Source organism: Limanda limanda, chromosome 11, assembly GCF_963576545.1.
Source record: "Limanda limanda chromosome 11, fLimLim1.1, whole genome shotgun sequence".
Taxonomy (NCBI): Eukaryota; Metazoa; Chordata; class Actinopteri; order Pleuronectiformes; family Pleuronectidae; genus Limanda; species Limanda limanda.
In genome coordinates this window covers 2,891,282-2,914,473 of record NC_083646.1, presented here as the reverse complement: position 1 = coordinate 2,914,473, position 23,192 = coordinate 2,891,282, and the positions used below count along the sequence as shown (strand labels likewise).

The 23,192-nt window shown below is 44.6% G+C and overlaps 2 protein-coding genes across 2 annotated transcripts in view; both read left to right on the top strand.

Moving 5' to 3' along the window:
• Positions 1-11,752: 11,752 nt before the first annotated feature.
• On the top strand, positions 11,753-19,601 carry meox2a (mesenchyme homeobox 2a). The gene is made up of 3 exons (XM_061081971.1): positions 11,753-12,338; positions 16,497-16,669; positions 19,383-19,601. Exons 1-3 carry the CDS (start codon positions 11,753-11,755, stop codon positions 19,599-19,601), a joined length of 978 nt encoding a protein of 325 aa, XP_060937954.1.
• A 3,255-nt stretch (positions 19,602-22,856) lies between these two features.
• The window catches only part of agmo (alkylglycerol monooxygenase), a 46,916-nt gene continuing 46,580 nt past the window's right edge, over positions 22,857-23,192 (top strand). The window contains exon 1 of the mRNA XM_061081172.1: positions 22,857-23,137. Coding sequence (XP_060937155.1) covers positions 23,027-23,137 — 111 coding nt within the window. The 5' untranslated portion in view covers positions 22,857-23,026. The remainder of the gene's footprint in view (positions 23,138-23,192) is intronic.

The following is a 23,192-nucleotide window of genomic DNA, read 5'->3' as shown; positions in this document are numbered from 1 at the left end:
TTGGCAAATTGCTATGAATTCCGTGTCAAAATCACAAATAAGAGTTTATTTATTCAGAATTTATTTATTCGACTCATAGAACACAGAAAATAAAGCCAAGATCAAAATCATCTAAGTTTTTAGTTCTTTAAAAAAAGAAGAAACTGATTATTTTACTGAAGATTTCATAATTAATCCACTTGTCAATGTTGAGCGAAATATCATAAACAGTGACGCTGATTCATTGGGTTGGAATCTTATTGTGAAATTGATTAAATTACTGTTTGCTTACTGAGATCTGACAGTTTTATAGCAACAAGTTAGACTCGTGCATTTTATCTTCCTGTCTTTTCTCTCCATCACCTGAATGTTATCAGTTCACAGTGGATGAAACTCACACTTTTATTCTTCTGTCACTGGAGCTTCTTTTATTTTTCTCAACTCAAACCCTAAAAAACCAGTGAACTGTAAATCAGCCTCATGAAAAGCCGCCTGTGATCCAAGTGGCCGTCGTCCACGCTGGTTCCTGAGCGAACACTTCCTCTTTGTCTCTTCTTGGACGAGGAGCTGCAGACATGTGGACGTCCAGGTGCTGCTGCTCTCGTCCTCTTCCCACTCTCACCCTCTCTTCTTCTTTCACTTTCTGCATCTCAAGCATCGAGTCGTTTCATGTTGTTGAGTCAGAAAGTTTAAGAACAAATCAGGATTTAATCTAGTTTCAAATCCAACTTCAAGCTTCTCTTTGTCGAGTTGTCTTCACGAGTGGTTGAAGAGTCTCAATTTCCTCCTGTTGTTCAAAATGAAGCCAAAATATCCCTGATACCTGCGCCGCCATCTTGTTTGAGTGATGTCACAAGTGAGGGATGTCACAAGAGCCAAAGTCTGTGCAGAAGTGATTATAAGTGTAAAGTCTCAATATCAAGGTCCTGCAGAAACACACACACACTTGGTTTTATATCAGTGTGATAAGAATAAACTTTATTTGACGAGTACTTTGACTTCCGTGCTCAATCCACTAACATGGAGGAGGCAGGGTTTTTGACCTATACCGCATCCAGCCACCAGGGGGTCATCAGACGTTTTCTGATCAGTCTGTGGTTTTCCCTGCAGGTGTGTGTTGCAGCACAGACCCTGTTGCATTCTGGATCCACGTGATACGACTCTACTGGACCTTCTGCCCACATGAAACATCACAGACCCCCCCCCCCCCGGGGTCACGTTGGTCTGCTGCATTCCAACAGGAAGTCCCACCCCCTCTTCTTCCTTCTCCTCCTCCTCCTCCTTTTGTTTTAATGAAGCCCCGGGGACCTTCTGGAAAAGCCCTGGAACGGAATGCAGTCCATCCCGTCCAAACCGCCGCCTCCTCCTCAGTCCCTCAGAGCTTTGGACCAAACCCTGCCCCGCCTCCTGCACACGGCCCGGTCGCCACGGCAACGGCAAACAGGACAGGGCCGGGGTCCTGCTGGAAACGAGGTCTATGGTTTCACCAGATGTCCCCGGCAGCAGAGACGCTGGGCTCCGGGGAAGTTTTATAGCGTGACTCTCTGTGGATCTGCTCCACAGGCAACACATTTTATATATTATCGGGGTCACAGCTTCATATTTTGGGTTCTTTTATGCAGCGTCGCATCGTTTTTAACAAGCCGAAGCGCCGAGGGGCCCTCAGCTGGCTGTAGGTGTCAAAACATAAAATTCAGGAAATCAACACTGTGCCGTGTAACGACCCATCTCACCCCCCGTCGGCGTGACAAAGGTATTTCATCCATACGGCGTGCCTCTGCATCCTCCCATTGTCCCGGCCCTGCGTCACGTCCACGCCACCCGAAGCACCGGAGCTCCGGCCTCCCGGCTGGGCCACGACATGGGATTGTTGTGGATCACAGTCGGGGGAAATGCTCGGGAGCTGCACTTCCCAGCGCGAGAGGAGCAAGGAGCAGAACGGCTCCCCGGAGGCCGCTGACCTGCCCGGAGCAAAGTATGCAGAGGTCGGCCGGGTTTCTATTGGTCGAGAGCTGAATCTGACAGAGGCCGAGCGGCAGCAACGACTCCAGAGCTGCTGAGGAGACGAGTGTTTATCAGCAGATAAACGTCAAGCAAACAGCAGATTCTATAACGTGGAATTAAGAGCATGTTAACTTATGGGGGCGAGGAATTTTCATCTCTGGGAAGGGAAACAAAATGACTCATAAGTATTTGGTAAAATGGTTAAAAGTGGCTGATATTTTAAACTTGTGGTACTTTTTGTTCCCATGTCCACAATTTACTACGGGTCAATATTTAATATATGAAACATGATTAATATACAAAGTAAGATGCATTGTTTTCCATTAGAAAGAAGCTGCATCTCAACCAACTTCAACAGAAAGAAACTGCACCTTAATATCACATTAGTAACTCCCTCTGTTAAAACCGATTCTCGCAAAGGTCAAGGGAAACAAAATGACTCACAAGTATTTGGTAAAATGGTTGAAAGTGACTTTTTAAACTTGTGCTACACAACATGTCAGAGGGAAATGTGGAACTTTTTGTTCCCATGTCCACACTTTACTTTGCAGATAAAGATTTAATATATAAAACTAAATTGTTTGAAACTAAAAATGTAGTAGCACTTAAATGGCACTTACTTATAGCACTTTGTAGTTTTGCTTATATTTTTGAAGAATTTGTACTTTCTTGATTCTTGTTGTTCTGGGTTTGTACCCTCGGGGTTGAATGCACTTATTGTAAGTCGCTTTGGATAAAAGCATCAGCTAAATGAAATGTAATGTAATGTTATGTAATGTAAAACAGGATTCTTCTATAAAAATAAGATGCATTGTTTTCCTATAGAAATCAGCTGCATTTCAACCAACTTCAACAGAAAGAAACTGTTAATCTCACATTAGTAACTCAGAGAGAGACTGCTCCCTCTGCTGAAACCGAATCTCGCAAAGGTCAAGAATGCTGATGTTGCAATGTTCCACATACTGAAAAGAAAAATCACGTGTTGTGCGTTGTTTCCCAGCCTCACGCCCCCCCGCCCAATTGGTTACAAACCAATCAACAAACAAACTATAGTGTCACTCAGTGGAGCTCATCCTCTTCCATAGGACTCATCTTAGTTGATATCTTTACTGAGGCAGTAACCTGAGGGTTCACATTGAAAAGTACAGTAAAATGTGCAATTGTTTGAACGTACGTCAAGTCTTATTTATTCTTGTAAGAACTGCGATTACATTATTTATGTGCAGTGACTCTGGGGCTGTGAGGAATCCGGCCCGAGGGGCTTCTGCCCTTTTCCCCGGAGCTGATCCTCTGTTGTGGTTCGTGGCTTCAGACCAAGTTCTCAACCCACTGAGGTCACAAAGGTCGTCTCCAACGCCAAATAGGACTCAACTCCAACGCTGCTTTTCTAGTTTTAGAAAAGTTGATGTATGTGAGATAAAACTTTTGAAACATCAATCATCTTTTTCCCTTTTTGATCACATTAAAAAAAAACATTTAGCATTGTCAAAGCCAGAAGAAATAAAACTTACAGACGTCTTGTTGAATCCTCACAAACTATTTTTGCATGTATTTTTACAATCACACGTTTGCACTTGTGATCATCCAGATCCTGCAGAATATCACACGCAGCTGAACATGAATCACAACAGTTTCAGTTACACACACGTTCCTCTTTCATCAGCTGCCAGTAGAGGTCCCTGTTCTCCTGCTGCTCGCTGCTCCTCCTGTGACCTCCGGGCTGCAGCACCTTCAGGTCCTCAGGTCACAGTTATGAATGGTTCCAGATCCTCCTGATGTCGTCAAATTAAACAGTTAAACCTCATGAAGAGCATGATCAGTGTCTGAGGCAGATTAGCAGCGTGAGATCTAATGTTGCTGCTGCAGTCGTCACAATGTTTCTCAAAAACCTTTTACAGGCAACAAGCTGATGAACATCTGACCGAACAACCACAGTGAAGCTTCACATGATAAAAAAACACACAGGAAACAGAGAATAATCCAAACAGCGACAGCCAGTAATCCTCCAACCTGAGGCTTTAATACATATCTGTCCTGAGATGATAAAGAATCAATATATTGAGCTGCAGCTTCACATCAGTTAATCTGAGCGACTCCTCAAACTGAGCAAATTGTGGATTTGTGTTGACTTTGTCTGAAAAGAGTCTGGATGCAAACTGAGGATTATTATCATTATAATGTCTATAATTCATTTGAAAGAACTGTTAATACCAGTAGTAGTTTTAAATGTGAGCAAACAAACGTCGAGCTGAAATAAAGACGTGTTCAGTTCTTCTGTCTCACATCTGCTCAGGCTCCTGTGAGGATATTCATTTTCCTGTCAACAGAAGAGTGCTTGTCTCCTGTCTCTTGACCTGACAACAAAATCACTTTGGTTAAGATCAGTTAAATATGAATAAATACACAAAGTCTAAAGTCACTGCTCAAATATAACTAGAAAGTTTAAAAACTTTATCGATGCTGTAGTCGATTCGATATAATTGGATATTTTGCGGAAAATAAATGAAAAACATTGTCAGTGAACATTTAACCCATATGTTCAGAATCATAATTCCAGAAACATTAATAGACAACATGTCCTCATATTGTTAATATCAAGAAAGGATCGGTCTCTTTGCTGTGGCAGATAATTTGTGTTTGGATGTGATTTCTCAGAGACCTGAGTTGGGAATCGACCTCTGACCCGTGGTGACGTGTGAGTGAGATTCTCCAGCTCGGAGTCGGTTCTGTTCGGTTCCTTCCAGCAGGAACCGAACAGAACCTTCCTCTCTGGGCTTCGTCCAGGAAGCTGCACGGACCTGAGGAGAGAGAGGGAAGCTGTGAAGTCATAAAAGGTTGACTTCACTCTCCTGAATGATTTGCCTTCATTGGAACAGCATGTTGAAGCCGGAGCATCAGAGCTCCACGCCGGATGACGCAATGTGGTCACCGCTCCTCCGCCGCCGCTGAACCGACGCCGTGTTGTGAGCGTGCAGCAGCAGCAGGAAGTCCAGCGAGCCGGGGTTTGGCTGAGTGGGCGGGCGACTGGATCGCACAAATAAAAAAGTCACTAATGGGCCCGTTCACAAATTGAGCCGTCTGGAGCTGCTCGCCGCCTGGCACCCGCCCACGCGCTCCTGGGAAGACGGCGAGGAGTGTGAAGGAGGCCGTCACCAGGGAGGGCGCTGACAAATTTAGTCTGGGAGGAAACGGGCCTGCAGCGCTGCGGCCGCCTGGAGCCGGGGCCGCTTTGGGGTTTTGGCGCTCGCACCCGGGTCCAGATCTAAATGGGAGGCTGCGAGTGCGGCGACCCCGGGGCTGTTTGAGGTGTGGTCGGACTTTGAGGTTCTGCACAGCATCACGCACGTCTGCTCCGGCTCCAGCGCCGCCGAGCTGGAGGTGGGGGGGGGGAACCAACCGCCCCCCCCATTATAGATGGTGATGTCACCCCAGCTGTCCGCGGCCATTACAGACTCAGAAAATGGCCGACCTCAGAGCGGCAAGTGTGTGAAATGACCTCATTAGTCCCGAAAAACAGACGTTTTCTCAGAGATATGATCACATGTCACATCGGAGCTGGTTAATCTCTGACACGTCAACGTTTGGAAAATGAAAATCAGATGGTTTTGGGTCCGGTATCGATTTTAGTCTGGAAATTATTAAATTAAATCCGTGTTTTTCCTGTCAATTTAGGTGACAACACAATGAATGAAGGAAAAAACTACATTCCTGAAAGGTCCCAAGTAATATTTCAACATGAATTTAAATATGGTAGCTATGGAAGCCCATCTCTGCCACTGGGATGAAGAAAAAAAAAATGTGTATCTCATAATTATGACTAAGCATCTCATTATTATGAGATAGTAATTATGAGATGCTAAGTGTTTAGTCTCTGACATGTCAACGTTTGGAAAATGAAAATCAGATGGTTTTGGGTCCGGTATCGATTTTAGTCTGGAAATTATTCGATTAAATCTGTGTTTTTCTGTCAATTTAGGTGACAACACAATTAATGAAGGAAAAAACTACATTCCTGAAAGGTTTCCAATAATATTTTAACAAGAATTTAAATATGGTAGCTATGGAAGCCCATCTCTGCCACTGGGATGAAGAAAAAAAAAATGTGTATCTCATAATTATGACTAAGCATCTCATTATTATGAGATAGTATCTCATAATTTAACTTAGCATCTCATTATTATGAGATAGTAATTATGAGATGCTAAGTGTTTAGTCTCTGACATGTCAACGTTTGGAAAATGAAAATCAGATGGTTTTGGTCCAGTTTTGATTTTACATTCAACATGAATTTAAATATGGTATCTATGGAAGCCCATCTCTGCCACTGGGATGAAGAAATAAAAAGGTGTATCTCATAATTATGACTTAGCATCTCATTATTATGAGTAGCATCTCATAATAATGACTTAGCATCTCATAATTATGACTTAGCATCTCATTATTATGAGATAGTAATTATGAGATGCTAAGTCATAATTATGAGGTACCAATTATTATTTTTTTCATCACAGTGGCGGAAATGGGCTTCAATAGGTAGCTCCTAAACAATAAGATAATTACATTTTGTGATACAGAAAAGTTAAAAGAAGAAACACAAGCATTTAACTTTAAAAAAATGATTTTGCAAACTGAGACTCAGTTATTACACAGATGTTTTTTCCATCTCAAGCCAAAGAAAACGTGATTAAAAGATGATCAAGCGCTCGGAGGCCGTGGAGGTTTCTCCTTGATGCCGTCCTGCTGTCACTCGGAGCTCCTGCTGCTGTTCTTCCTCCTGTAAACAACTGTCTCACTTTGTCATAATTCAGCGACTTCCTGCTCACGGACAATGTTCCCGACTGCTGCTGTAAATCTGCAGCTGAGCTCTGAGAGGAAACGGGCGGCGGCGGCGACAGTTTCCACGCCGCCCGGCCGCAGATGTTCATCTCAACAACTGCAACACTGTCACTGCAATGAGTCGCAGGATCAAACCGAGGAAACGTGTGAAACATCTGAAGCTGATGTGAAGCAGAGATACTGTCAGAAAGAATCACAGCTTTTAAATGTTTGATTTATTGAGTCCATGAGCAAATTGTTTCTTTCAGTCGAGGAATATTTGTTATTATATTATTATTTCCTTTAAATTCAGAGGTTTCAAGATACTTTTTAGTTTCCTATCAGAGGCCAAACTTTACAAAAATAACTTTTGTTTTTGTGCAAACTATCTCATTTTGGATACTTTAACTTTACAGCTGCTACCAAACACATCTTCTCTCATCTGACTCGACTGAAGGATCCAGATCGACAGACGGACACACTCTGCGAAAAAACTTTCCATATTAGCTGGATAATTTTCTTAGAAAGGGAAAATGTCTAATAATGAACACACACACACGCTCTCTCTCTCTCTCTCTCTCTCTCTCTCTCTCTCTCACACACACACACACACGCTCGGTTTCCTTAAATGCTCCATGTGTTAAACTGTAAAGTCCAGAGCGACATCAAAGTTTTGTGTAGTGAAGCATGTTACACAACCGGGGCTGTTAAGGTTTTTTATTATACAATTTGATTCAGTCAATACAAGACTGAAAATATTATATTATTATTATATTATAGTTTTGCAATAGTTATAGTCATTGCATTTTTATTAATTCTTCTGATTGAAGATACACAAGTGGTTTATGAAACACTGAGTATATTTTTATTGCATAACTTCTCCCCTGAAGACGTATTTTATTTGTTTCACTTTGAAATATCTATATAAATACAGTTATATATCATATCTCTTCATGCATCAGACTCCTCACACACAGGAGAACAAATCAATCAAGTCTGTCTTTTTTTACATTTACAGCAAAATCCCAATTTGCCATATAGGGTTTAACAATGTCCGACATCCTCTGACGTTAACCTTTGACCCGAGGGAGGAACAACTCCCCCCAAAAAAACTTTTTACAGCGGAAAAAACCACAGAAGCCTCAGAGAGCGTCGAGGGAAAGAAGAGCTGGAGCTGTCGTGTGAAACCGAGCTCGTCAACAGAACCAGAGCTTGTGTCTCTGTCCAGGTCCGACAGGGACTCAACCCATATTTACTCTCACAAGATCCTAAAGATCAACATGTCTGATTTGTGTCATCGTGAATTATTCGCTGAGAAATCAAGGAAAATGTAGAATTTGTTTTTCACCAAGTTAAAGACGGTGGTAAAATCCCAGATCTGCAGCATCTTCCCTGAGACACAACACATCATTTCACTCAGATTTGTGCAAAACAATCTGTAGTTTTTGTGGAATCCTGCAAACAAATGCAGACTAAAAGATAACTTGACATTTTAAATATTGAAATATGTATATAAATACTTAAAACAATGCAAATACATTTAAAAACACGTATATCTGCTATTAACTCAGTGCCTGACAAACCCTTTATGAAATGTTGATGATCATAAGTGATGATTAGTGTTATTCAAAGTATTATTCAGAGACGTCATGAACGCAGAGGCCACACTTCCTCCTCCACGACCTCATCGTTTGATGGATCTCAGTTAAAGCCGGTGTCGAGTTTCTGCCGAGGAGGCAAAACTTTATCCCGGAGCGGAGGCTGCTCGTTTTCCACTGAACGCCAAACCCCGAAAACGCTGAGCAAACGACCACGTTAGCTTGTGAAGCCGTGAGAGAAACGGGCTAAAGTGGCGGTTGCGTGTTTGTGTTTGGTGAGAGCGGCAGCGAGCTGTAATCCGCCCGGCGCGTGTGACTGACAGCCACAGGTTGGAGCAGCAGGCCCGTACCTCCGCCGCTCCGCTCGGCCTCCCCGGGCTCGAACGCACGTCACGAACACCACGACGTCCGCTGACTCCGACAGCTGCAGCCGCTCGTCTTAACAACCTGCTCTCCTTCTCCTGCTCCTCAGCTCACGTGTCGTCACGTAGCAGGGAGCAACATGTCACTGATGCTTTGGGCCAATATTCACATTATCTTCAGATTCAAGTCCAGATTCCTGACACATAGTATTGAAAAATGTTTAGCCTAATGGATGCTGTTAAAAATCCTGATGATGTTTTCTTACACCTGACATCTATTGCACTTCTGTCCGTCCTGAGAGAGGGATCCCTCACATGTGGCTCTCTCTGAGGTTTCTACATATTTTTACCTGTGAAAAGGGTTTTTAGTAGTTTTTCCTGACTCTTGTTGAGGGTTAAGGACAGAGGATGTCACACAATGTTAAAGCCCCATGAGACGAATTGTTATTTGTGAATGTGGGCTATACAAATAAAACTTGATTGATTGATTGATTGAGATTCAAGGTTTCCACGAGACAGAGGAAATCAAACTACCTGGTGTTTAATTCAGGATAAGCAGCTGTTGAAAGGAGAAACAAGAATATACGGAAAATAGACTTATCTTCAAGTTTCAAGAAAATAAAAGTCAGACCTAGACAAGGTGGTATTTTCACAGTAAAAGCCCGGTATAAACCTGATACTGTATTTAGTTTAATCCTATTTCACACACAAACTAACACGTTTTCACACAGTGGGAGTTTCTGACTCAAGTTCCCCGACCAGGGCTGAAGAATCCCAGAAAAACGCCGCCGCCGCCGGCGCCCGGATTGGAAACACGTGTGTATTAATATCTGCTCGCGGCCCTGAGCAAATAAAAAGCTCCGCTAACCTGCTAATAGCCTTAATCTGAAAGACAAACAGCAGAAAGAGTTTGACACTCGCTCACCTGAGCTGCTTTTCCTCGGCTGCCTTCGGACGTTTTGGAGGAACTGGTGGTGGCTGAGGAGGCATGGGGGGGGCAACAGGCCGGTGCTCTATATCTGCTAAAGTCATTTTCCCCTCAAAGAGGAATTAAATTCCTCTCCCAGGCGGCTCCCAGCGCCTGTGGCACAGCCCGAGTCGTCCAGACACTTCCCCACAGAGCTCCGAGTTATTGTGAGCGTCCATCTGCAGAAAAAAAGCTCGGCCGTAAATCCTCACTTTGTTTTGTGTTTGTGACGAAAACTCTTTAGACTCAGAGACAGATTCACCAGGTCGTGTTATCGTCTTGTTGTTGTTGTTGTTGTTGTTTTGACTTCCAGAGATCGGAAATATGTGGGTCAGATGATTTTTCAACTTCAAATAACAGCTTTTAAGTGTCTAAATTCCCACACACAGATTCTAAATTCTCAAACTAAACCACGATTTTATCATTTTTTAATCGCCTTTTTGCATTAACATTATGTAAATAAGTTTGTGGGTGAATCCTTTTATTCTTATTTGAAGTTCCCTGAAGCTGCAGAGACGATAGCAGAATCCGTTGGAGGTTCCTGTTCCTGTTTTTATTCGCTCTTCACTTCTATGAAATGTCTTTTATGATTCAGAGAGACGCTGACGTGACGACTGACGAAACGTCTCTCGAGTGTTTCATGTATCGTGGAGGAAATATTTTGTCTTTCCTAATGATTTCCAGGATTCCTCTTCTGGCCACCGGTCTGTTCCTAATTTAAAACTATCCTATAAACTGTTTCAGGCTTTTTAAATAAAATATGCATTAAATAATGTTTAACAGGAATGAAAAACATTCTCACACAGAGATCGGCTGATTCACTTGGACGGTGGCTGGTTTACTTATTTACTTTAATTGATTTTAATAACTTTCCCAAGGAGGTTGTGTTTTCACCATGATTTGTGTGATTGTCGGAAGGATTAAGCAAAAACTACACAATGGATTTGCACACAACTCGGTGGAAGGATGAGAAATGGGACGAGAAAGAACTCCTGAAGTCAAAGAGGCGAAGCCAGGATTTTTTATTTCCTCACTTTCACTTCACGGTGGATGACGAACTTCAGGTGAGTGTGTGGTCGACTAAGAGACTTCCCAACTTTATACTTTATACTTTATACTTTATACATTGTACTTTATACTTTGTGATAAATACTTTTTAGTTCCTCGTTATTATTTTTGGGAATAAAACATTTCATATTCTCTTTAAAGCCTCAGACTCAGAGGAGCAGTCTCACGTCCCGGGACTCAAACCAGCGAGTGAGTGTCCACAAGACTAACTGTGTTTAAACAGGGTCAGGGGGGGGGGACATGCTGAGTTAACCTCTGACACCTCTTGCCCTCACCCCCCCCCCAGCCCTACCCATAAACCATTAAGGCTGTTTTTCTTCTAGCAGAGGGTGGGGCTGGGGTGGGGGGGGAAAGATGGCCACCGGAGGTCCCGTCCAACAAGTCCAAAATAAATTGCCTTCTTTCTTTCCTGAGGCTCAGCCATTTTTAATAGTGCAGATTTATTGTGCAGTGCTTCTCGGAGGGCGATCGTATGTATGTGGTCAGTGGCGCGTCTGCAGCCTGTGACCCAGCCTCCCTCTCACGTTACACCCTATTTATAACATCCCCTCCGCCCGGCTCCCCTCGTCCTGCAGATCCTAGGAACCTCCTCCTGCTGCTCCCGAGCTCCAGCTCCAGAGCCGAGTTCCTCCCGACATCCGAGAGGCTCCTGCTGCTGTAGCTCCCGGTGATTCTCCCGGTGATTCTCCTGCACGGCCTGGACGCTCCGGATTACCACAGGACACCCGCTTCTAAAACTCTACTTTTCTCTACTTTGACTATTTCCAACTTCCAGGGGGAAGAAGGGTTTTTCTGTGTTTGCTGAGCGGAGACTTGAGAAGCATCTTGGATATGTGCTGGTGATCCTTCTTGGTTTCTTCTTCTTTTTTTTGTTGGTTTGGTTGCTTCACCCGTTTCTCGCTCGCCCCTCTCTCTCATCTTTTGCCGGAGGGTCGGTTGTGTGTGTGTGTGCGCATGCGATGGATCACACGCTGTTCGGCTGCCTGCGCACCCCCCACGCCCCGGCGCAGACCCTCCACCCGGCCTTCACCCAGTCGCCGCTGACTCTGCACGGCCGCTCGGACCACGTCTCCTACCCGGACCTGGCCTCCTCCTCCTCCTCCTCCTCCACCTCCTCCCCGGCGCCCTGCATCATCTCCAGCTACCCGGTGGACGACGGCCTGTTCCCCGGGCACCACCACCACCACCCCCACCACCACCACCACCCCCACCCGCACCCCCACTCGCAGCGCGGCCACCTGCCCTCCCATCAGCAGCACCATCACCACCAGCCTCAGCACCATGCGTCCTGGCACATCCCACAGATGCCTTCGCCCGGCGCCGGCGGCACCACTCGCCACAACCTGTGCCACCCGCACGACGCCGGGCCCGCCCCCCCGGACCTGGGCCACCCGGGTGGGCCCAGCATGTGTGCCAGCACCCCCAGCCTGGGCAGCGGCAGCACCCCCACTGGGGCCTCCTGTGTGCCGGCGGACTTTGGCCGACAGACTCTGTCGCCTGCCGAGGCCGAGAAGAGGAACAGCAAGAGGAAGAGCGACAGTTCAGGTAAGAACAGCTGAGACGAACTCTTCTCTCCTTCAGGGTTTAGAAGAGATTTTATTCCTCTGACATTTCCTCTTGCAAATATTATCAATCCCATGTCCAGCGTGTCTCCGCTCAGTCTGTGAGATAAACATCATCACGTAAATATCAGCGTGAGAACAGATCTGAGGAACAACACAACACATCTGTACGAGTCCTTCAGGATCTGTCAGCAGCTGCAGAGAGATAAACACACAACTCTCTGAGAGCTTCAGTTTGTAGGTGTTGGCTGCGGCGGAGGAAGAGCGATGCAGCCGGACCCGCGGCGAGCGGCGAGCGGCGAACGCCACATCACGACCCCGTTGGCCCCCCCCCCCCGACCGTACCGGTGTGTTCGGGTTTGAGACGAGATCACATCTGGTTTGTTGCGACTTCTCTTCACGGGGAAGAAAACGAGAAGCACAGTAAAGAATTAATGTCACGGATTGTAAAAGATTAAACCGGCGCCCGGGCGACGCACTAAACACCCCCCCCACCCCCAACCCCCCCGACTGACGCAGCAACTTTTTATTTGGCTCAATCACTGCGGTTAAAATAAATCAAGTCTAAAACTTAAATGAAAGAATGAGAAAAAGAATTAATCAGTTCATTACATTTTACATTTTAAAGTTTAGTTAAAGTACAAAAAACTGACATAATGCAAAATGTTATTAACTAATTTAACAATAAACTTCTGTAAATGTGGGATTTTTTATACTTTTTACATGGAATTTGAATTATTGAATTATCCCAAATTAATATTCCGGCACATTTGTCTAAAATAGACTTAAATTTAAAAAGTCAGAGACATTTATTGCACAGTTAAACTTCCACGGATATTATCCAAAGACAAACTGTGTAATTGGACAAAGTTAAAACCACTTGTTAGTAAATTAGTGACTTTACAACTGAAGGTGGCTGCAGATGTTTATAACATGTTTATAACATGTTTATAACATGTTTATAACATCTGGACCGTTTGCAAATAGAGCAGCTGCTTTAAAGTCTCAACACAGGAACACACACAGAATTATTTAACCTGTACATTATTAAAAATACAGCCAAAATAAGATTAATCTCTCTTCTGCAGGACTGTACTCACGCAGGTAACACAACCTGTCGACCCGCAGCACATTCACAACCTCGGCCGTCGCCACATTAATCAATCACGCCGTGACGAACCGCTGGGCTCGGGTCACGGGAGTTCTCTCAGGAAACGTGATATTAGCGAGAGTTCTTAGTTTTCCATGGAAAGTGCGCTCACCGCTCTCCCTCCGTCCATGTGAGGACCGGGGGAGCGTCATCGGGATCCCGACGCCTTTTAAAGACCTCGAGTGTCACCTGCACTCCACCACACGCTGGGACCACTCATCGGGGGGGGGGGGGGTTGTGGTCATCGCTAGGGAGGGTGTGTGTTTGTTAGAATTTAGATTTTAATAGAAAAGAAAGTGGCAAATATTAGAAAGAGCATGTAGAAATCATCGTTTCTCTCAGATTTGGACACTTTGTGTAGTTCCACAGCTCCGTTTGTGCTCGGTGTCGTTTTATCCAAATGCAAATTGTTGCAACACAACATATTAAATCCACAGATTTAACACACCACCTCCTGTTTCCTGTCCTGCTTCGTCCGATCCCTCGGCCTCTGGATCCCACTTCCCCTGCAACACTAGTTCCTTCCCACTCCTCACAGGCCGGCTGCCTCCTCGGCTGCACGCTCACACCAATCACGTTGATTATCGGGGGGGGGCTAACGAGGCTGCGGACTCCATCAGCTGTCTAAATATCACACCGCTGCCACTCGCATGAGATACACCCCCGATCGGGTTTCACCATCTGGACCAGGAACCTGAGTGAAACCCTGAATTCAGATACAGGAATAATAACAGAAAACCCGAGAGCTCATTTCCATGCTGGTTTTTTTTGCTCAAATATGAAGCGTCTCAGGTTTCCGCCGCTAACACTCGGTTGTGATTGTTTCCTCGGAGGAAGGTCAAGAGGTCGGCTAATGACACGAGCCACCTCCTCGGGATCCTGGGGGTCTGGTTTCTGGGGAACCTGTTGATTTCTGTTTTTTGTGGCCGAGCAGCGGGAGCCTGTGGAGTGTCTGCTCCCCGGCCCTCTGGGTTATAGGGAGCGGTCGTTCTTTAACAAGTCGCTGGATTCTCTGGAACAATAAAAGGTGCTTAACGTCTCATTTCGTTGTAAAAAAGGAGGCGTGAGCTTCTCGCTGGCGACCGAATCTGCTTTGAAAAGAGAAACCCTGCGGATGTGTTGAAGCAGTTTCTCTTGGTTCTTAATGAGCTGCTGTGATGTTATTTCACCCGAAAACACAGAAGGAAACAAAACCACAAACTAATTGTTCAACACAACACAAACAATCTCCAAGTCGACGTAGACACAAAAGAATTGCTCGGGTCCTTGTCTGCGTGCACGTAGCGCTCTCATATTGTTTTCTCCCTTTCTTGTGGCGAGATGAAAGTTTCGGCGGCGCCCTAATTGCTGCGGTGGCGTGGCCGTGTCATAAAAGCCGGCGGCTGGTTCTGACTCCAGGGCCTGCTGGTCCGAGGCAGCTGGTCGTGTTATTCTTTTTATTTCTCTTTACACGATGTCTGTGTTTACCAGAGAGCGAGCGGGTGAATACGTCTGAGGCCCGGCGTCCATCAGCCACGGGTCGAAATTACAGGGAGAGAGAGGCCAGGTCAGGTCGGGGGGGGGGAGGGGTGGAGGCTGGACACAGGCTGCGGGTCAAGCAAAGACCTGTTTCATTTCATCGAGCTGATGTGGGACTTCTTGCAGTTTATATATCTGTTTGTGTTTGTGTCCTCGGCTCTAAAAACGGTGCTTTTACAAATAGAACTTTTGTAGAGGAGCTTCAGTTTCCTCCTCGGCGTCTCGAGGGAGTAATTTCACCGTGGAAAACAAAACACTGAGGTAATTAGAAGGAAGATCCACTTTCTGGCAGAGAGGCAGAACAAACCGGGGTCCCTCCGGTCCAGGGGGGGGGGGGGGGGATCTTGGGCGATGGTTTCTCCTGTGACGTGGCTGCAGGACTCTTCACAGTTTGGCTCGACGCTGGATCAACACGCTGCTGCAGATCTGAGCTGCTGATGAGTTCACATGCAAACGCTGCTCGACTGCAACGAGAGAAACGTCCAACGGAGGAAAAACCTCAGAGTCTGAGCACAATAGGAAAGTTTGTGAGAGTAAATGAACCGAACGGGTTTTTTTCTCCAGAGAGTTTTTGGGGGAAAATACCAAAAGAGAAAGTATTTTCTGGGGCGAAGAGATAAAGTGGGGATGACACTTTTATTTAGTTTTTTATTCACATGGACGTTTCTCACATTTTCTTTTAGATAAAACATTAGAATAAAATAAATATGTTGCAAGTCCCTTTCTTTTTTATTTATATGTATTATTTCATATTTTATTATTTTAATCAAAGGGATCCCTACACTTCCCCGATAAGCTTCTTTTAATATTACTGTAACATTTTATTTATACATGCATGAAGTTTCTAAGGTCCTTTCCTGCAATTTCCTAATCGCAATTACAGGAATTATTGTTTTCCTGTCTTTCTGGAAAATGCATACAAAAGGAGAATTAAAAATGTGCATAAAATAAATAACAAAAACTACTTTCTAGTCGTGATATTTTCTCGCAGGTTTGAGAGTAAAAAACCAATCCTGCACCAGTTTTGGTTCAAATCTTAAGAAATCAAGTTGCAGCAGCAGATTCCTTAAAGACGAAGACAAATTAAATCCATGTTGTAAAAGTCGGCTTATTGTGAGAGCACAGCTGCCACAGTCACACACACACACACACACACACACAGACACACACACACACACACACACACACACACACACACACACACACACACAGACACACACACACACACTCACACATGTGCAGCCGCCCGCGAGTCCTTCCAGCCACTTAAAGTCTTCATAAACAATGACTGAACAATAAAGCGTGAGTGACACCCCCCTTTGTTTCTCTTACCTCGCTCCTTTCTCCCCCTGCTGACTCGCACCTGCCACATAACATTTGCATTAAGTTTTTTTTTTTTGCCAGAGTGTGTGTGTGTGTTGCACATAAATCTGCTCTGAGTGGAACAGAAACCTGTGTGGTGTTTGGTTTCAGAGTCCCAGGACGGGAATTACAAGTCCGACGTGAGCAGCAAGCCCAGGAAGGAGAGGACGGCGTTCACCAAGGAGCAGATCCGAGAGCTGGAGGCCGAGTTCGCTCACCACAACTACCTGACCCGGCTGCGGCGCTACGAGATCGCCGTCAACCTCGACCTCACGGAAAGACAAGTACGTTCCCGTTAGCACAGGGAGGCCATGTTGTGAAAACAGAGGTGGACGACGTGTTTTCCTGAGTTTGGGCCGTTGGGCTCCAGATGTGGCCGTGTGACGGGACCAGGGTATTCCAGATGTTCCTGTCTATTCTTTCACCCGGGGCCACAGTCAAAACAGGGAGAGGGGCCGAAGGGGAAGCGCTGTCTAGCAAGTCACTTCCTCTCGCCCACTGTACCCCAGCGAGCAGAGGAAAAATAAAGTTGCTGTAAAACACAGACACATGACATAAATAACAGGAGAGCGGCGGTCGGGGGGGGAAGGAAACGCTCGTCCAGCCCTGTTGTTCCCTGTTGTTCCCTGTTGTTCCCTGTTGTTCCCTGACACCCGAGTGGAAGCTGTAAGTCACACGCTGCTGACACCTCTGATGTTCTGCAGCGTGATAGAGTGAAGAGAGGATGAAGAGAAACAGATCAGATACATCAGGGTTTCAGGTGAAGAGTCGGATTCAAAACACAACTTCAGCTGAGTGTCTGTGTCGTAAAAAATCGGGTTCACATAAAACTCACAAAAAAGAAGCTGATGAACTCACGTGAATCCTCTGATTTGTGCAGCTAATAACATCACCGGTGGCACCATTCCATTTAGCTCTGGGCTCCAGACTTTTTTTATTGTGCATTGACTGGGACAGCAGAATGGAACAGAGCCGGCTTCTCCTGTAACGCCTCATTAATACGTCAGGAAGGTTCAAGGCCAAAAGAAAGGAACTAGAATGATAAATTAAATAATATAAAGAAATTAAAGTGCGATATAATGCAGCGAAAAATATAAATAGTCTAAAATTTCATCTCATAAATTAAATTAACTCTGGTTTATGGACCTTGAGTTTCTGAAAATTAGGAATGATTGTTCCTTCCCTGGTTTCCTTAAGTTAAATGCATCACGTCTGATATCAGAACATCTCAAGCCACTGTAAACTATCGATGAAAATGTAAATCACGGTTTTTATTTTTAAAATTTTAACAATAAACTATTGTAAATAAATACAAATAAAAAATAAAACCCAAATAAATCCAAATATATTGAAAATAATCAGGTTTAGGCAAAATATAAACATATTTTCTTCATTGCTTAGGTAAAATAAAAGTTGATACTGATCCGTGAGGCGGTGAAATCCTCATATCGGTCGTTATTATCATCCAACATATATATCGATTGGGCTCCGGTGTTAATAATTGTGGCCACACGTGATAGAACTGCCCAGTCCGTCCACCGGTGGTTCGATGCCGAGTATTTTCCCAGTGACTGAAACCATCTGCAGGTGCGTTTTTAACGACCTCTCAAACCAAAGTGAGCCGTAAAAACCTGCTCCGTCACATTTAGGAGCGAACTCATCAGTTTGCGAGAAGCAAGAAACTGACATGAAGAGTGAGGAATACATCGAGTGCGTCAGAAGAACTTCTGCTTTCGATTAGCATCACGAAAAAAAAAAGACTCCGTCCACATAACTCCAGTCAGCTGAGCCGCCTCCGTTCCACTTCCACCGGCTCCCAGGCCGCGGCCGTAAATCCGTCTGTGGCAGCGAGCGGCACGAAGCGTCTCCGGCTCAGGGAACGCCGCTCGGGTGTGACCTCGGCTGTTCTGTCGCGGAAAATATACAGAGGGAGATAGTGAGGTAAATATTGGCATCGCAATCAGTTTGAAGGGAATCTGACGGATGTTTTATGGATCCACAGGCCGTGAGGAACTGGAGCCGATTCAGAGATGGCCGAGGTGGAACAGCGCTTGTTGTAGTTTTTAGATTTGAAGCCATGAGCATAGGAAAGAGAAAAGGGAATTGAAGTTTTGGATTGAAGTTTTCCCAGTAATTAGACGTTTTCAGATTGATAAACATTTCAATAAAAACCAGGTTAAATTCGGTTAAACCTTTAAATTACATATAACACAATTTCTGCATTAAATCCCTAGATATTACTCATGACATCACCATGACATCACCCAGGTTCAATCAGCTGATCCTTGTGTGTCTGCACCGAGCAGACTCCGCCTCCTGATGAGCAAACGACCCGTTTCAAATCAGAGCATCAGTCCTGCTCGGCCTGTCAGAGGTCAGGAGTCTCAGGGGGCGTTGTGGTGTTTTAACGGAGGGGGGATCACATGTTCAATTCCACATCAGACCCCCCCACCCCACCCTCCCCCCCACCCCACCCTCCCCCCCCAATGCTTCTCCCAGAAAAGTCCCGGAGGCGTGTGAGGAATCCGCGGTGACACCCGGCCGGCGTACGCCTCTGACGCGCAAAGACAAACGTTTGTGCTGTCAAACTGACTTCCTGTGCCATGTGACCACTTGGGCCCCCCCAAAAATAAACCCACCTCACCCTGCGTGACAGCAGGGGTGAGCTCGGCCTCCTCCCCCCCCCCCACCCCCTTCCTCAGGCGCACGTGTCAACACTCCGAAGCCGCTGCTGCTTCTTGACGTGCAAACTGTTTTAAGCAACAGCTTAATCATCAGTCTGAGAGACGCAAATACGGCCGAGGCTGTTGAGTCAGGGAAAAACCAGGTAGACGCCAAGTGGCAGATGGAATGGAACGAGTTCACAGGAGAGAGAGAGGGAGGGAGAGAGAGAGAGAGGCCTCATCGCTGCTCCTTGATATTATTTCGGTGAGTGTTTGTGTCGCCGCCCACTCGCCCGTTGAATCTGACTTTCCCTCTGTGCCCTCTGACCCGCAGGTGAAGGTGTGGTTCCAGAACAGGAGGATGAAGTGGAAACGGGTGAAGGGCGGCCAGCAGGGGGCGGCGGCCCGAGAGAAAGAACTGGGGAACGTGAAAAAGGGAACTTTGCTGCCGTCCGAGTTCTCCGGCATCGCCGCGCTGCACCACTCCACGGACTCCTTAGCCAACGAGGACAGTCACGACAGCGACCAGAGCTCCGAGCACGCCCACTTGTGATGCAGCCCGCCCCGCCCCCCCCCGCTGACCCCTCCCCCTCTACCCCTCCGAGTACAGGCCCCGCCCCCTGCCTCAGGACTGCTGTTTGCTGATCGGCCATCGTCATACAACGATGCTAAACAAGTGTACCGGTGTACAGACGGGTGGCGTGTGTCGGAGAACACGTCATCGTGCTAAATGTATATTTCAAGAACTGAGCACGTCAAAGCAAGATGGTGAAATATAAAAAAAAACACATTGGTTATAAGTTTCCTTGATAAAAACTATAAAAAAAAAAAACGTGATTTACTATACGGGACTTTTTGGGAAAACGTATCTAGTCAAACTGTTGTAAACATTCCATGTCGCTGCGCCTCCATCAGTTCCCTCTGTGTAAAAATGTAAAGTACGATGTGATTGATCCAATCAAGAAGCGGGAGATGAAATTTGCCGAGCTAATATAAATGATCTGTAAATACTTCTCAGTATTGTCTTGACGGTAGTTTTATATCCACGCAGGAATAAACACTGAGTTCTTTTAGTCGACACGTTTCTGACATTTTTGTAAACAAAACCTGAAAAACTGAAATACTTATCAAACCTTTTCAGTGACAGTTGCAAATTGAATAAAATTTAACCAGTGGAAAATGGAATATTTCTCATGATTTTCCTTGCGTGTGCTCGTCCGTGGGAAACCCCGGGCTGATGGACGTGTGTGAAATGAATTAAACATTTCGGCGAGCGCAGAAAGCCGGTGATGGCGTGGCGTGCTGACTTCACCTTCGCCTCGGGGTGAGGTCACGACTCCTGCCGAGACTCGGGGAGCGAACCCGCAGAAGGGTCGTGTTCCGTTACAGAATCCAGTTGAAAATAATTTCACGAGTGGATCTCGTCTTTCACCACATTGTGATTGTGCATTCTAATTCGTGCAGGAGGTCACATGACGTGACATGTGCGGCTCGTCTCTTTTCATCCCTCTTTTCCCCCTGAAGCAAATCCGTGGGATGAATGTGATCCTTTCTTTTTCTACGTTGCAACTGTTAAAGTATTCACAAGAATTGAGGACACTCACCTCTCACACTGGTTCGTGAATTACTACAGATTATAAACGATATGTTGTTAAACACTCATTTTCAAACAGTAAACCTGAAACTGTTTATTTGTGCGTTTTAATTGATCTTTTTTAAAATGTCTCATGATTCTATGGTGACTTAACAGTCTGATCATGAGGTATCATCCTCTGATGGAAAGTCACAGTTCAATAACCGTTACCATCGAAGCACAATACTAAAATTAAATTGATTGGTTTTAACCTTCCAGGAACTCAATGGCCCTGAGAACTCAATTTAAGAAAACACGTGGAAATACACTCTCAAATTATTCTATTCCATTTTCATCTCGCCACGTAATAAACATGAGGAGTGGAGATAAACATCTAAATATTGTTTGGAACAAAAACATACACAGGTTACATTAGAGTGTACACACTAATAGGTTCTGTAAATATAAAACAATGTAATAATTTCATTTCAAATCCAAAAATTAAATCAAATATCCTGGATTCTCATCATATTCTGTGTAAATTATTGCAGCCGACAACTGGTGAGTGAAACCTTTCAGCTTGTGTCTCCTCTTAGTTCGGATACGGAGGTTTGGGAGAAGAGGTTGTGACATTAATAAAATATGAAAACAAAAACTTCCCAACTTTGTAAATTACTGATTAAAACCGTCTCTTTCTAGAACTACTATTGTTTATTAGGTGAGGGATTGATGGTGAGACAATAGATGCATAACAAATATTAAAATCCCTTGTAAAACAAAAATTTGTATTGTTTTTACTTGCGACTCTTTGCTAAGAAGTAAAGAATATGTGTACTAAGTATTATCTATAAAACTTTAAAAGCTCTGAGGTGTCTCGTGCTCTAATGAGCCTCAAAGCATGAACAACTGTTTAAATCGCAATTTTCCAGAAGTCACATTTTCTCGTCAACACTTGATTATTTGGGTCATAACCCACTTTTTACATAAACCCACAGCTGTACAATATAATAATGACCTTTTCCTGCATAATGACAATCAGATATGCACAGTAGAGAGAAGAGTCCTCTGTTGGTCCACTGTCAAACCACTGTTCATCTGCTTAGAATGAGAACTAAGAGTTTCTATACTCAAACATGTTTTACATCTTAATCCTAAAACTGAGCAGAACTCAAACATCTGTAATTTATAACAATGATGACAGAGGTGAGAAGTACTGAAGTACAAATACTTAGTTACTGTGATTAAGTGACCTTCAGTGGGAACCTTTTTACCTTGATACTTAAAGTACATTTCAGTGACGCTACCTTTATGCTTTTACTGCAAAGAGGGCAAATCAGTACCTATACTATCTATTTAGTATATATATATATAACTATTCTATTCATAAAATATCTGTCTATTGAATCAGTACTTATAAGTTATATACTATCTATCTATTTATCATTATACTTCATATAGTATCTCTCTCTCTCTTTCCCTCTATCATATATAAATCTATCTATCTTTCTCTCTATGTATCATTTATTATTACCCTTCATATAAAATCTTTACCTATAATAATAAACTGGGATCATTACATTAGTCACAGAGGATCCGGAGCAGAGGTTGAAGTCTGAGTCTCTGGGGAACGATCAGGAACCTGCGGCCACTTTAAGCTTTAACTTTAAACTCAAACATCTGTAATTCATAACCATGATGACAGAGGTGACAAGTAGTGAAGTACAAATACTTAGTTACTGTGATCAAGTTACAGACAGTGGGAACCTTTTTACCTTGATACTTAAAGTACATTTCAGTGACGCTACCTTTATGCTTTTACTGCAAAGAGGGCAAATCAGTACCTATACTATCTATATAGTATATATATATAAATATATAACTATTCTATTCATATACGTCTCTATCTATCTATTGAATCGAATTGTACTTATAAGTTATATACTATCTATCTATCATTATACTTCATGTACTATCCATTTATCTATTGAATTAATACTTATATTTCATATAGTATCTCTCTCTCCCTCTATTACCTATTAATCTATCTATCTATCTATCTGTCTATCTATAATGTATTATTACCCTTCATATAAAATCGTTATCTATAATAATAAACTGGGATCATTACATTAGTCACAGAGGATCCGGAGCAGAGGCTGAAGTCTGAGTCTCTGGGGAACGATCAGGAACCTGCGGCCACTTTAAGAGAACAACACTTCCTGTTTGTGAGCAGAACTTTTCTCATGGGGGGAGTTTCACAGCTGTCCCACTTCACTACACACAAACACACACAGACACACACTCTGTGACAGCGGGCTGCAGACTGCTGGGACTCACACACACTCACACACACACACACAGACACACACTCACCTGCAGCAGCGCCGCGGGGACTCACCTGCTCCATGGCCGACTTTAGCAACATGTCCACGGGGATCCGGGCCATGTTCTCCCTGCTCACCCCCGGAGAGTCGTCGTTCCACCGGCTGGAGGACGTGCCCAACTACGTGCAGCAGGTGGGTGTAACCACAGGTGTGTGTGTGTGTGTGTGTGTGAGTGCGTGTGTGTCCT